General features: G+C 37.4%; 1 protein-coding gene across 1 annotated transcript in view; it reads right to left on the reverse strand.

Annotated features, from left to right (window-relative positions):
• LOC145266706 (neprilysin-1-like) overlaps nucleotides 1-15,473 on the reverse strand; it is a 348,933-nt gene that overhangs the window by 170,477 nt on the left and 162,983 nt on the right. Inside the window, exons 3-4 of the mRNA XM_080122633.1 lie at nucleotides 9,063-9,224; nucleotides 4,635-4,718 (exon numbers count right to left, since the gene is read on the reverse strand). Coding sequence (XP_079978759.1) covers nucleotides 4,635-4,718; nucleotides 9,063-9,224 — 246 coding nt within the window. The remainder of the gene's footprint in view (nucleotides 1-4,634; nucleotides 4,719-9,062; nucleotides 9,225-15,473) is intronic.

A 15,473-nucleotide genomic window follows, 5' to 3' on the forward strand; every position in this document is an offset into this window, starting at 1 on the left:
CGCTAGGTGCTCATTTATTTTTCTTAAAAGATTTCTAAACATTGCTTGATGTTTACCGCATACACAATTGCATGTAATGTATCATAACATCTTGTTTAGTATTTCATATTATACTCATCTATATATTAATACTATAGCGTGTGTGATATTTTCCGTGTCACGCTTACATCCGGGTCGTTTAATTGTTATGTACTTCCATTTCTTGTAATAAATAATTTTATCAAGAATTCTTTATAAGTTTTGATTTCGCTTTCGATTATAGTTGATGGCACTCAAGTCATTTAATTTTTTTATAATAATCCTGAGAAGTTTTGGTTTCAGTTTCGATTATAGCTGAAGGAACGAAAATTATATATATATATATATATATATGTAATATACTGAGTTCGTGTAATTCAGTAAGTTTTCATATACTAATAGGTTTTAAGCCAAAAATAGTTGACTTAAGGATTAAGCTACAAAAGTATCACATTTCATAATTGAGCATTAATATACTGTATTTACAAAATCAAGACGTCAAGACAAGGTGCTGATCGCAGCAAAAAGTGTATTTCATTTTATTTTACAATTGTTTCAATGTCCAGTTTGACAATTTCAAGCATTATATCGTTTGAAAATTTTCAGAAACCAGCATTTCTTCAGACTATATGAATAAACACACCTTTGACAATGTAGCATTTTTTGAATAGAAAGAAAAAAAAGCAGAGGGGAATCCCTAACGGGAAAAGCATGCGAGAAACATTTACCTTGGTTGTTGTTACGGAAAAGCCCATTTAAATATAAATGTATCGCCTAATTTTCGTATCCTTATTTAAGAACAGATTTATGTGAAGTTTCTACGGGGAGCCCTAAGCCATTTTAAAAAGAAAATTTTTTTTCAAATATATCCCATTTGTTGAGTTCCTAAATTCCTTTTTTTCTCAATGATTGATTTTTGTAAGAAGACTTTTTTTTTAATTTGGTATCTATATTTATATTATGGCCGTAACAACATTTTAAAGATGTTACGGTTAGTTTTAGTTTCGTATTAGTGGCAAGTAATGTTTATAGATTATCGTTCTATTTGTACATAGATAGAAAACCATTGCAGGTTTAGAATTTGATTGAATATGAGAATAAAGTAAAATGGGTGTATTAAATATATATAAACCTTGTAGGACATTTCAGGTGAAATGTTCTAATCTATTTACTGTCAGAAAATTCATAGTTATTCTACTTGAAAAATGTTTTTATGTCGTTGCTTAGGATGATTTGAAGGGAGATAATCTAATTAAGTTTTTAAGTACTGCTAGTTAGTTCTGTTTGAAACTGGGTCGATTTTGTTTCTTATGATGGTTTAAGGGAGGTAATTCAGGCCGTTTATGTTTTCGGTTCATTGATTACTAGAAGGCGACTATGATTTAATAATTAATTTAATCAGATAGGTTCAGATATTATGACACTGCTTTGCATTCAACAAGGAGCAAAAATCTTGGATAATATTCCTACTCTTTTGTCTTTAAGAACTTTCCCCTACAGTTGGTTTTTGTTTTACAATGGCTTATTTAACATATTGAATATATAAATTATGTTTTTGATCTAAATGAATAGGTTATGTTTAACCCACATCTGTTATTAATCACTTATGCTGCTCCTGTCATATAATTCATGCGTTGTGTTCTTGGGTTGTCTAAATCAATAAAATATTGTATGTCCTCTAATTTTTATTTTGACAGCAAAACCACCCATAGCTCCAAGTGTGTTTTACTCCGGTGGGAATATGTCTACTCCTGCATTTACGGATGAAAAACACTTAGAACATGGCGTGAAGTAGGAGAATAAGTAAGTCAGCATGGATTCTACCAACCTCGGGTGTCAGATGACAAAATAATTGAATTAATATTTAAATGGATTAACAGCCGCCAAGTTGCTAATTTAATTTTGAATAATAACTAGATTAATTGCTGAGTTGTTTTACTGATTTGAAGAGGATGTTATTTATTTTAACGTTATTACTGCTACGACTGAATACAAGAATGATAGCCGTTATGGAGAAAAAAAAAATTCCTAGATGAGCTATATACTTTATTTATATTTCTTACCCGGTTAAGAAGAAAGGAAACTATATTCGCATATTAGATTTGGATTCTTCATTTATATTGGAACAATTCTACCTATTTAACTCTACATTAAAATTTAATCCTGGCGTCCGATGATCCTTATTGTTGTAGAAAGGTTATGCCTCAGTTACATTTAAGGCGTGATAGCAGAAATCTATTTCTATGAAGGCATCCCTGTATGGCATCAAGTCTTTTATTCAAAATTTTCTCTTTGGAATTCACAATGTAAAAGGCTTCCAATAAACATAGATTGCACCTTTTTGATTTCCCGGGGCTGTTCACTACTGACCATTTTAATTAAAAATTTTCATTATTTCTGTTAAGTTCCCTAATTCAATCACCTAATTTAGTGGTACTTTTCTTTTTGTTTTTATTTCTAATGCTTGTTTTTGTGCCCACTTCCCTGCTGTCGTTTACGCCATCTCTATTAGTTTCTATCCCAGGTTCCTTTTAAAATGCTACTACGTGATTTCTGTATCTGTCCTTAAACACTGTTCCCGTGGCTCCCAGATATATCTTCTAAGTGTTATCGGTTTTTATCTCGCATTTATACACTATTTCCGAGGTTAGACATTTCCCAGCCAACAGAAAATTTTCAGGTATTCTACAATTACATTTTTTGTTTGGTATATTTCCGTTTGATGCTAGTTCGTTGTTATTCCTTACTTTGCTGATTTTTCTATTGTTGGAACTGATTATAATGTTAGTTACGTTTCTGGACGTTGAGAAAGATAATTTTACAGAGTTTCTATTTATTATTTTGCTTAGTTTATTATCCGGGGGAAAGTTTTGGTCTATTATTCTATAGAATTCCTTGGGTATATTATTTCTGATATGCTCGCTGAATGGATCTCATGTATTTCAGATGGTTTAATCGGTAAATCTATGTAGAAAGTTTTTTGGTTAAGTTTGTGGTAAGGTTCGTATGTGCTATTGTTTAGGTTGAGGGTAACGTCCATATATATATATATATATATATATATACATATATATATATATATTCTTAAGCTAATGAACACAAGTCAAACAGATTTTTTTTTTGAATCGCAACTTTATAATATACAAAAATCGACAGAACAGTAACTCTATAATAATATATTCGAAATCTGCAAGAATTAGAATATCATATATAAGCATATTTTACGACCTGTCTAAGTCGGGCGTCCCTGCTTGGATAAATAATTTTGCAGTTTTAACAGAATAGCTACAATAATATCAGAGCGTCTCCATTTACGCTGAATATCTACAGAATGTCCACATTTATATATTACATATGAATGAGTCCCCTGTGGAATTTCCACAGGTCCCACTGGTCATTATTAATCATAGATATGTTGGTATTGCTGTAATCGATTAATCTTCTTTAACAAATCCCAAAGTGTTTACCGTTTGTTAATATGTTTCTTTTTTCTCTTCGCGTTTATCTTGAACTACGGCGAGATCAGCAATAATAGATTTTTGTCTCCATTCTGCACGATCATAAGCTTGGTTCGAGGGAAGGTTGGTTTTAAAGCGGTCGTTGTGCAGCCTGTCTGCCTATTGTTTTCTTTTCGTCAAGCGATTTCATATTTACGAGTTAGTTTTTCGACGAACCATCAAGGCTGCCACTTTGTCATCTTGCCCTCAATCGTCGCGATATCGTAGCACCTCCGGATGCCGTCATTACAGACGTGATGAAACAATGCAATTTCTGATAACAGTTTGTTGTAATAATTAGTCGTACAGTTCCTATTAAAAGCAATGTGTAAACTTTTTGCAATGATTTAAAAAGTGTTTGAATGTGTAAACAACAGAACATTTACTGAAAAATTGTTATCTTTCGAAAGTTTTCGAAATCTTGTGAAAATGTCATCGAAAATCAAAATGGTAGTTTGCATAATTCCCCCAAAAGCCAAAAAAAAAATCTGTGTTTTGTTATTTCATATAAACCAATACTGGTTGAAATAGTTTGCTTCAAGTTCTTGCCAGTTTTGACTGTATGGATGGTGCAATTGCTTTATTAAGTAATTCATTCATAAAAGAAAAGTAGATAATGTTCGTTGCGTTTATTATCGTTTCCCTTATTTAGTTTTTTTACTCACATTTAATGGGTAATGTTTCCTATAACAATGGCAGAATTGTTTTTTCTGGATCGGAATATATCAATCTAAGACGCATAGCTTGTTAATTTTTTTATCTGAAAAATGGTATTTTTAACTCCTCGCATCAAGTAGCTTCGTCTCTTAACTGGAGCGATTTCCATAAGAAATGTGCATGACTCCGATTTTAGTTTTACCATGTGCATAAAACGGATTCTATTTAACATAACTACCACTTCAACTTAGATTGGGAATAGTCACAACCAATTTGTAAATCTTCACTTCCTAAAAATCCTCAAATTGAAGCTCCGCAACTGGATATACTTTCATATAATCAAAACGTCTTAATAAACTGCCACATAACAATAAAATTTCTGTAACAACAAATATTGATACAAACGGAATTTTAAAACGGAGTAATGTTTCGAAATGGAATGTAAAAAAGGTGAATACTTACTTTCATTCATACATGATTTATATAATATTTTTGCCTTTTTAATTGCAGTTATATCTTTCGGTGATATGCTACTTTCCAGTAAATCTGAAAAAAAAAGAATTTATGCCGAATTTGTGAGTAAAAAACTGTGGTATTCTTAAAGATTCGAATTACAAAAAATTGTTCAATAAAAACATCAAAGGAAAACAATGATGTCTTTATTCAAAATAGAAATAGTATATAACATAAAATAAAAATAGTATATAACATAAAATAAAAATAGTATATAACATAAAATAAAAATAGTATATAACATAAAATAAAAATAGTATATAACATAAAATAGTATATAACATAAAATAGAAATAGTATATAACATAAAATAGAAATAGTATATAACATAAAATAAAAATAGTATATAACATAAAATAGAAATAGTATATAACATAAAATAGAAATAGTATATAACATAAAATAAAAATAGTATATAACATAAAATAGAAATATCATATAATATAAAATAAAAATAGTATATAACATAAAATAAAAATAGTATATAACATAAAATAGAAATAGTATATAACATAAAATAAAAATAGTATATAACATAAAATAGAAATAGTATATAACATAAAATAAAAATAGTATATAACATAAAATAAAAATAGTATATAACATAAAATAAAAATAGTATATAACATAAAATAGAAATAGTATATAACATAAAATAAAAATAGTATATAACATAAAATAAAAATAGTATATAACATAAAATAAAAATAGTATATAACATAAAATAGAAATAGTATATAACATAAAATAAAAATAGTATATAACATAAAATAAAAATAGTATATAACATAAAATAAAAATAGTATATAACATAAAATAGAAATGGTATATAACATAAAATAGAAATATGATATAACATAAAATAAAAATAGTATATAACATAAAATAAAAATAGTATATAACAAAAAATAGAAATAGTATATAACATAAAATAAAAATAGTATATAACATAAAATAAAAATAGTATATAACATAAGATAAAAATAGTATATAACATAAAATAAAAATAGTATATAACATAAAATAGAAATAGTATATAACATAAAATAAAAATAGTATATAACATAAAATAGAAATAGTATATAACATAAAATAAAAATAGTATATAACATAAAATAAAAATAGTATATAACATAAAATAAAAATAGTATATAACATAAAATAAAAATAGTATATAACATAAAATAGAAATATCATATAACATAAAATAAAAATAGTATATAACATAAAATAAAAATAGTATATAACATAAAATAGAAATAGTATATAACATAAAATAAAAATAGTATATAACATAAAATAGAAATATCATATAATATAAAATAAAAATAGTATATAACATAAAATAAAAATAGTATATAACATAAAATAGAAATAGTATATAACATAAAATAAAAATAGTATATAACATAAAATAGAAATAGTATATAACATAAAATAAAAATAGTATATAACATAAAATAGAAATAGTATATAACATAAAATAAAAATAGTATATAACATAAAATAAAAATAGTATATAACATAAAATAGAAATAGTATATAACATAAAATAAAAATAGTATATAACATAAAATAAAAATAGTATATAACATAAAATAAAAATAGTATATAACATAAAATAGAAATAGTATATAACATAAAATAAAAATAGTATATAACATAAAATAAAAATAGTATATAACATAAAATAAAAATAGTATATAACATAAAATAGAAATGGTATCTAACATAAAATAGAAATATGATATAACATAAAATAAAAATAGTATATAACATAAAATAAAAATAGTATATAACATAAAATAAAAATAGTATATAACATAAAATAAAAATAGTATATAACATAAAATAGAAATAGTATATAACATAAAATAAAAATAGTATATAACATAAAATAAAAATAGTATATAACATAAAATAAAAATAGTATATAACATAAAATAGAAATAGTATATAACATAAAATAGAAATAGTATATAACAAGGATGTCAAACCGGCACAAATTGTGCCGTATTTCGTCATTAACGATTAAAATGGCCGTTGTTATCATGCAAGCTGGATTCATTTAAAAAACGCATCTTTGAATAAACGATTCTTTACACGTAACATACTACATTTTTATCCATTTGAAAATATATTTATTCTATAATGTATATTTTTCAAATTACTGTCATTATTTTAAATGTTATTCGGAGAACGTTTCGGCCGATATAACCCCCAACTTTCGAAAATAACTTTCGAAAATCTTCTGTCGCACTTAAGAACTTAAACAGAATTTCGAACAAAACTCTTTATTTAATCCACAGGGATAGCGTGCTCTCGTTTCGTCAGCCATGGCTGTTGGTAGAAATCATAAGTAATTCTCAATTGTGTTCTTAGAGTGGGAAAGTGATATTGAGAAATCAGCGCTCCCGAGAAGGAGCACGCCTACCTTGCAAAATATGCCTGTGCAGCCTCATCGGTATCTTAGCAGGGCGCCTCAGGCGATTATCAATAAAAAAAAACTCTTTTCAAGGAGAGATGGCAAAGGTTGAGAGGGTTGACCTCCTAGAACAAAACCAACATTACACCGCAATTAACAGGGAATAGGTCATTACAGGAATTGTCTAATTTATGTAGAATTCTGGAGGCGAGGCGAAAAAATCCCACGCCAAACGAATCAATGTATTAATTTTACGGGATGTTTGAGATGAGGATGATTTGGATTATTCGGACTATTGTACTGATCTTGGGTGATATCTCAAACGTTTTCGGCTGATGTAACCTTTATGTGCAACGCGGGAATATATTCTAAGAGACAGGGTGAAATGTGGGTCATACAAAGAATACACTTAGAAATTACTGAAGATTTCCAGCCGAAGATGTAAATTGATATGATATGACGCTTACTTAAAACCACACAAATGATCATAACCGTGGTCGGAAACGTTGTTCACCTCCCTGTCATCCGGATTTTTATTTGGGGACTGCTGACAATGGTTATGTTTGTTACGTTGCGCAGGACCCCAGGTTGTGAACGGTAGTAGTTAGTAGGTTTCCCCGGTTGTAACAAAAAAGCAGTAGCCGTTAATTTCATTGATCGTCCGCTAGTTTAAGTTGTTTACGACTCGAGCTAAACGCTGATCATGGCAACTGCTAAGACAGCATGGTTATTTCCCTTTGACCGGACATTTTTCACTCGCGCTGACTTATCAATTGTCAAGCTTGTCACAACAACGTCTGTATCTGAAACAAAGTTTTGACATGCACATAACGATCAGGCGTAACTCAGAACATAAATCAAAGACGTAAGTCACGATTGCTTTTCGTATAAAAATGTATTTTTAACTAAAGCCGTACATAAAGTGTTATCAAATAGTTCATCTCTGTGGCTTGGCTTTCCTTTCATTGAGCGATCGGAGGGGGGGAAGAAAGTGATTTCACTTCGACAATCGCACGTCCTTCGGCGGTCCTCAGACCTGCTTCTCTCCTCTTGACTCCAAAAATAACGTTATTATATTGACAGGATTTTTGTTCCAGTATTTTTCCACTATTACGATCTCTGCTTGCTTGCCACTGATTGATTAATTCATTCCTATTGTCGATAATTGATTCTTCAATTCCCAGGCAAGTTTTAGTTTTGTTTACAAATGCATTGCTTGCATTTGACCCAGATCTCCAGTAACCCATTTTTTCTTAGCCGGGCGACTATTGTTTTTGTTTATTGCACGTGCCTTCACAAACACGTTTCAAGCCTTGACAATAATTGTTTTTCCAGGACATTCCAATCTTTCTTTGTTCTCGCAAAGGAATGTCCCATTCCAGCAAAATATGCGATCTCCCCCACAATCACTTCACTTTGTAAACAAAAAATCGTAGTCCGATTTTTCTGTTTACGCCGTAATTATTTTTGTCACTTTGTACTGATGGACAATCGATATTCGATGCCCTCCTTTCGAGTTTCTTAAAGGGGGTTTATTTTAACCGTTATGTATCGGATGGTCCCAGACATCAGCTACATAACATGTTGTCAAAACTTGGATCGGTAGAAAGCATGAGTTGTACAGCGGCGCGTCTCCGATCTCGCTTGTTGAATATTGTGTCACTTTCAGACATAATTGTTCTTTGGATTTATACACAACTGGCCTATCAGTAGACGGTCTGCAACAAATAAAGAAAGGTGGTTTTCCTCAAACGGAAATAGAATCATATCGCCTTTTCTAGGGCAACACTTTTATCATTCCAACCTGTACAAACTCTCGATATACAAGATAAGGAAGATGGAGTTAAGACTTTCATAAAAAGCATCAAGTTATTTTTATACCATTCAATTGCAAGGATTGTTTAACACGTGTTCAATGTAGATTCTTGTTATTAAATATGTGTTTAACTTACCTTTAAGGATGTTAATCACTTCATCTCGAAGTACTGTGAATGTGTCAATGGACGACAGATCATCAGGTATTGGATGTCTCTTCACCCACCGACCGCAGGCGTATTCGAAAAAATCTTCGCACGGATCGACCTTTTCATCGATCGATTTAATGAGCCGGGACGCTGCAAGAAAAAATAATGACGTTTCATTTGTTTGAATCACCTATAAACTAAAAAAACCCGTGGCAATGTGAAAAAATGAGATCGTCCGATCGACAGGATTTTTTTTTATCGATGCATTTTTGTCGTATGTTGGCATTCGTTTCTACTATATCTCCATTGTTTGAATTCTTTCTAGAAGGGCATCGTTTATTTATGGGAGGGCCAAATGAATGTTGTCAACATCGTAAGTGAAAGCGAACAAATAGGATTCGAACTTAGTACAACCACGGTGTCAGTCTGTGTCCGTAATCATTTAGCTTCCATCGCTAAAAGTAAAATGTAAAATCTAACTATATGAATGTATCCTTTGTTTGGTAAAAATAAAATTTTATAACATTTCAGAATGAATTGTTCTAAAATTAAACGAACCATCGTAAATTGAATTATGTCGACTTAAACAGTTTTACAAAATATTCTTTGCATTTTAATTTCAATACATATTATTTCTGCAATCATTGCAAAATTATGTAAATGTTTATGATATATGAACAATTTAAAGGTGTGAGACTAACCGTAGCCCTCGGCGCAAGAGGGTCCGTGTGTGCCTGGCGTGTGGGGTGGTGGCTGATCCTGTGGTCGGGGCAGCGGAAGAAAGAGTTTCAAGATGGCGCCTGCCTGCTTTTATTAGAGACGGAATCTCGCAGGATCGCGCGAGATCTCGCGGGGATGCAAATTAGCTAGGCCATCTTGAGGAATAAAAATCGGTCCATTGGAGGTGCGAGGCAGTCGGATTCTGACGTTCGTGGCGATTAGTACAGTGACCGTTGGGTTCCGTTTCTATTCGTGCAGTCAGCTGAGCTTTGTTTGTTACCTTCGCGCCGTGGCTGTCATTGTTTGTTGGTTTGCTGTGTGTTGCTGTGGTTCTTCAGTGAAACGCTTCGTCGCCCACGACGAGACCCCCCGTCTCCTACACAAGATATTCTTACAAGCTATTTTGGCCCCCCCACTCTGAACTTGGTTTTCTTTTCTTCAATGGCGGATAGGTTCGATCTAAAGTTGATACCGGAATTCGACGGATCCGACCCGGTACTCAGCTGGGTTGAGTAGGTCGAGTTACATTGTCAGTTGTCCGGCGTGAAAAATGTCGAGCGCGTGATTCCTCTGCGTCTGACCGGCGGGGCCTTCGCTGTATATCAGCAACTCAGCGCTGAGGAGAAGTGTGACTACTCGAGTATCAAGGCGGCGTTGTACAGGGCGTTCGCCACTGACCCCGCCACTGCATGGGAGCAGTTTGAGACGAGGTCTATACGCTTGGGCGAAACTGTGGACGTGTATCTCGCCGAACTTAAGAAGCTGACGGTGTTGTTCGGCGGTCTTCCCGAGAGGGCCCTAGCCTACAAATTCCTGTCAGGACTCCCCGCTGGAGCAAAGCAGCTCCTGCGAGCAACCTCTACCGTGTCCTCACTACCGCTGAGTGACCTAGTGGACAGAGCCAGGACAATAATGAAGGATGACTCGACGGTGCAGGAACCGGTAGTCGCCGTCGCACAGGCCCCACCAAGTGGCGAAGGACCGTCTCAGGGACCCAGCCCGCAAGGTGATGTCATCTGCTACAGATGCAACGGGCGGGGCCACATGGCAAGAAATTGTAGAAGGCGGTCGACGGCTGTTCGCTGCTACCGCTGTAACAAGACTGGGCACATGGCCCGAGACTGTGCGGGAAACGGGGACGGGGACAAGGTGCCAGTGCCGACCTCTTCCCCGAACAGAAAATAAACAAGGCGCTCCCTGTCATTCAGGTTCGAGTTAATGACACGTTATGTTCAGCCCTCCTTGATTCCGGTTGCTCCCGCACCATAGTGTGTGCGGACTTCTGTCGGGCGTGGAAAAAGAAGAACGTCAGGATAACTACCATTACTGGAAAAATACGAATGTGTTGCGGCGTGGGTGTGGTACACATTCGCACAAGAACTGGGAACTCGGCCAACGTCGAAGCGCTGGTGACACGCGAAAAGCCGCTGAGTTTCGACCTGTTGCTAGGCTACGATGCCATCAAAGCCCTGGGCGGCGTGCGCATAACGCGCGCTGGCGTTGTAGAGTTTCAGGATAGGCCCTCGGTGTGTGCAGCACTAAGAGTCGACCAGCCGGACTTCAGTGCGGAATTCGACGACCAACAGAAGGCGTGGACCGCCACTTGGAGGTGGTCAGAAGACAAGGAACCGGCCAAACTACAAAACAAAGTGGCAGAGTACCGTATGCCCGACCAGATAAGGCCTGCATACGAAAGCGAGCTCCGTGAATGGATTAAGAACGGTTGGCTGATTCCATACCCCTATGACAAACTTGGACCCCCCCAAGGGCCTGATACCGCTGATGGCAGTTGCCCAACCTAACAAGTCAAAGGTGAGGCCGGTAATGGACTACCGTGAGTTGAATGCGCACGTTGATGCGTTCACAGCGGACGCCGACGTCTGCGCCAGCAAGCTGCGAGAGTGGCGCCGGCAGGGGTCCAATGTGTCCCTACTGGACTTGAGAAAAGCATACTTGCAGGTCCGGATCGGCGAGGCGATGTGGCCTTTCCAGACAGTGATGTTTTCCGGGAAGAGATACTGTCTTACGCGACTCGGATTTGGGCTAAACGTAGCACCCCAGATAATGAAGGCTATCGTCAATGCCGTGTTGTCACAAGAAGAATGGATCAGAAAGGGAACATCGGCGTATATTGACGATATATACGTGAACGAAGATATTGTGTCCTCTTCGCGCGTAAGATCCAAACTTGCCGAGTTTGGTCTAAACTGCAAGGACTCTGAGCGGCTTGAGGATGGTGCCCGCGTATTGGGCTTGAGCGTTCAAGAGGAGCGAGGGATCCTGAAGTGGAGGCGTGGAACCGCAGTTCCCGACGTACCCGACGTTTACACAAGACGTGCCGTGTTCTCCCTGTGCGGGAAACTTGTGGGGCACCTTCCAGTATGCGGATGGGTTCGTGCAGCGACAGGCGTCATAAAAAGGAGGGCAAATGCGGTCACCAAAGGCTGGGACGATGAGATAACCGACGAACTATTGGTTCGAATGTTAAAGGAGACCGTCGCTAGTGTGAAAAAGAATGACCCCGCCACAGGGGACTGGTGCGTGCAGGGAGACGAACTGAGCGTGTGGGTGGACGCAAGTTCTCTAGCGATCGGTGTAGTTTTGGAGAAAGATGGGGCCGTAGTTGAGGATGCCTGCTGGCTGAGACCGGCGAATGATGCTGCCCATATCAACCTGGCAGAACTCGACGCTGTAATAAAGGGCATTAACCTGGCACTTCAATGGGAAGTGAAGAAACTGCGTGTGCACACTGACTCACTTTGCGTGCACCACTGGGTGTCGGACACACTCACGAGCAAGGCCAGGGCACGCACCAAGGCAGCCAGCGAAATGCTGATAAGACGGAGGCTCGAGACTGTGAAAAAACTGGTGACGGAGTACAACCTGTCCATAGAAGTAGTGCTCGTCACCTCGGACTACAACCTCGCCGACAAGCTCACTCGGGTACCACGGAGATGGTATGAGGCTATGAAGAAAGAAGCTAAGCCATTGCCTCTGTGTGCTGCCTCCGTCGTGGAGGACGTAATCAGGAAGATACATCACGACAGTGGGCACCCCGGAGTACAACGGACCTACTACTTTGTGAAGTTGGCTAGACCATCAATAACAAAAAGCGCAGTAAGAGCAGTGGTCAGGGAGTGCCAAACGTGCCAGTCCATCGACCCCGCCCCAGCCAGATGGCGGAAAGGACAGCTGGGAGTGGACGCGACTTGGAGTCGGTTGGGTATGGATATAACCCACTACGGCAGCCAACACTTCCTCACGCTGATAGACTGCGGGCCAACGAGGATCGCGATTTGGCGCCAATTAGCGAGGCAGGATTCCACCAGTGTCATCCACGAATTGGAATCCATATTCTACGAAAGGGGGACGCCTGAGGAGATCCTCACGGATAACGACACGGCGTTCTGCAGCAGGGAATTTAGGCATTTAATGGACAACTGGGGGATCCGCCTTCGACACCGATGCGCGTATGTGCCGAGCGGCAACGGCATAGCGGAGCGATGCCACCGAACCGTGAAGAAGATCGCGGCCAGGAAGAAGTGTACGATCGCGGAGGCGGTTTACAGATACAACACAACGCCTAAGGACACCGTGACTGGCGGCAGTGCGCCCGCTGATGCGATTCATCACTACCACGTGCGCGTCAAGGACGTTGAAGTGTGTCTACCCGACCAACGAGAACCCCAGGGGACGTACCAAGTGGGAGACACCGTCTGGGTGAAGCCACCCGGCGGCCGGTGCACCAGCAGCTTTTGGAGGGGGCGGGTCACCGGCGTCATCAGTGAACAGGCCATACTAGTCGATGATACTCCGCGCCACGTAAGGGATGTCCGGCCCGCTCTAAGCGCTGACCAATCGGCAGGCAGTGGAAGGAGCGAGTCATCCGACGATGAGCGATGGATCCAACCTGTGCCCCATCGACCTGATGACTCAACTGCGAGCTCTAATGCTGATGCTGATGCTTCCGATGCCACTTCTGAGAGCTCCGATGAGGAAGTCCCGGCAATACCCCTCCGCAGGAGTGCTCGAATCAAACAGCCACGTCCGCCGTGTCACGTATGTGATCTGGAGACCAGGGGGGAGTGTGAGACTAACCGTAGCCCTCGGCGCAAGAGGGTCCGTGTGTGCCTGGCGTGTGGGGTGGTGGCTGATCCTGTGGTCGGGGCAACGGAAGAAAGAGTTTCAAGATGGCGCCTGCCTGCTTTTATTAGAGACGGAATCTCGCAGGATCGCGCGAGATCTCGCGGGGATGCAAATTAGCTAGGCCATCTTGAGGAATAAAAATCGGTCCATTGGAGGTGCGAGGCAGTCGGGTTCTGACGTTCGTGGCGATTAGTACAGTGACCGTTGGGTTCCGTTTCTATTCATGCAGTCAGCTGAGCTTTGTTAGTTACCTTCGCGCCGTGGCTGTCATTGTTTGTTGGTTTGCTGTGTGTTGCTGTGGTTCTTCAGTGAAACGCTTCGTCGCCCACGACGAGACCCCCCGTCTCCTACACAAGATACTCTTACAAAAGGGGAAAACATTCTTTTTATTTATGTTAAAATATATTTCGTTGACAGGGCAGATTTCAGTAGAACTGCCACTGGATATCGCATGTTAAATAACAGTTCATCCGAGTACAGACGATACTAGATATTTTATCTGCAATCGATTAATTCTCTAAATGTTTCTGAAATACCGTAATCTAAGAGATAAGACAGATTGTAAGAAGAATTCTGAACTTTACTTATTGTAGAAGGTTGGTCATTATTCGAAGTACGTTTTCTCTTTTTCTCCTCAAGCAAGGGATAGTGAGATTTAGAACCTTATCTACAGGAACAATATGTAGGGAGTTGATAAACGAGATGCACATCGCGTGATACTTGGACTTCTTCATGTTGGTACACGCATGGAAGCAGGAAACCGGAAAGGAATTTCAAAGTAGAGCAGTTCAAGATGAGAAATTATTAAAGTAGAAGGTTTTACGCTATCTATGAAATAGTGGGGTTTTGCTGCTTTATCGAGCGTATGTACGACAAGAGGTCACAGCAACGAGTTCGCCAGAGCACATTTCATTAAAATACTTGTAAAATTGGCACAAAGATGCAACATTAGACGATGGGACAGGGGTTGGTGTTTGGTAATAGTGCAGTATGTGTTACTTTCGAGACTCTTTTTGTACGTTAAGAGTGAGAGGTTAGTAGTAGATGGACCAACCCAGATGTGTCAACAATACACCATACATGAACGAGTAGTGCCTTTGTAAATATAGGGAATATCAGGTATGAGTAATTTTCTAACACGGAAGAGAGAACCCATCTTTCTTGCAGCAACCTTGGTAATATCCTCATATATTATCCAATTTACGATGTTTGTGAATATTAATCCTAAAAGTTTGGAAAATGAGCTTATCGCTAGTGTATTATTAATCATGACAATCAGTGCTGGAGAATATTTTTATAAATTGCTAAAGTGAAAGTCTTATCATCATTAAATGCTATCATCTATTCATGCTCCATTTTACTACAGAGTGAGGAGTCAAATTCTAAGGTTTTTGCTATTTACGATATGTGCGCGTTCGTTTTCTCCTGGTGTCAAAATTGTTGTGTTTATTATTTTTAAACAATTTTTGTGTATTTTTGTGTTTTTTATTTGTACATATTTTTATTGTTGTGTTTATTACTTTTTTACAGAAT

The sequence above is a fragment of the Euprymna scolopes genome, chromosome 4 (genome assembly GCF_053919585.1).
Source record: "Euprymna scolopes isolate OS-2025 chromosome 4, ASM5391958v1, whole genome shotgun sequence".
Lineage (NCBI taxonomy): Eukaryota > Metazoa > Mollusca > Cephalopoda > Sepiida > Sepiolidae > Euprymna > Euprymna scolopes.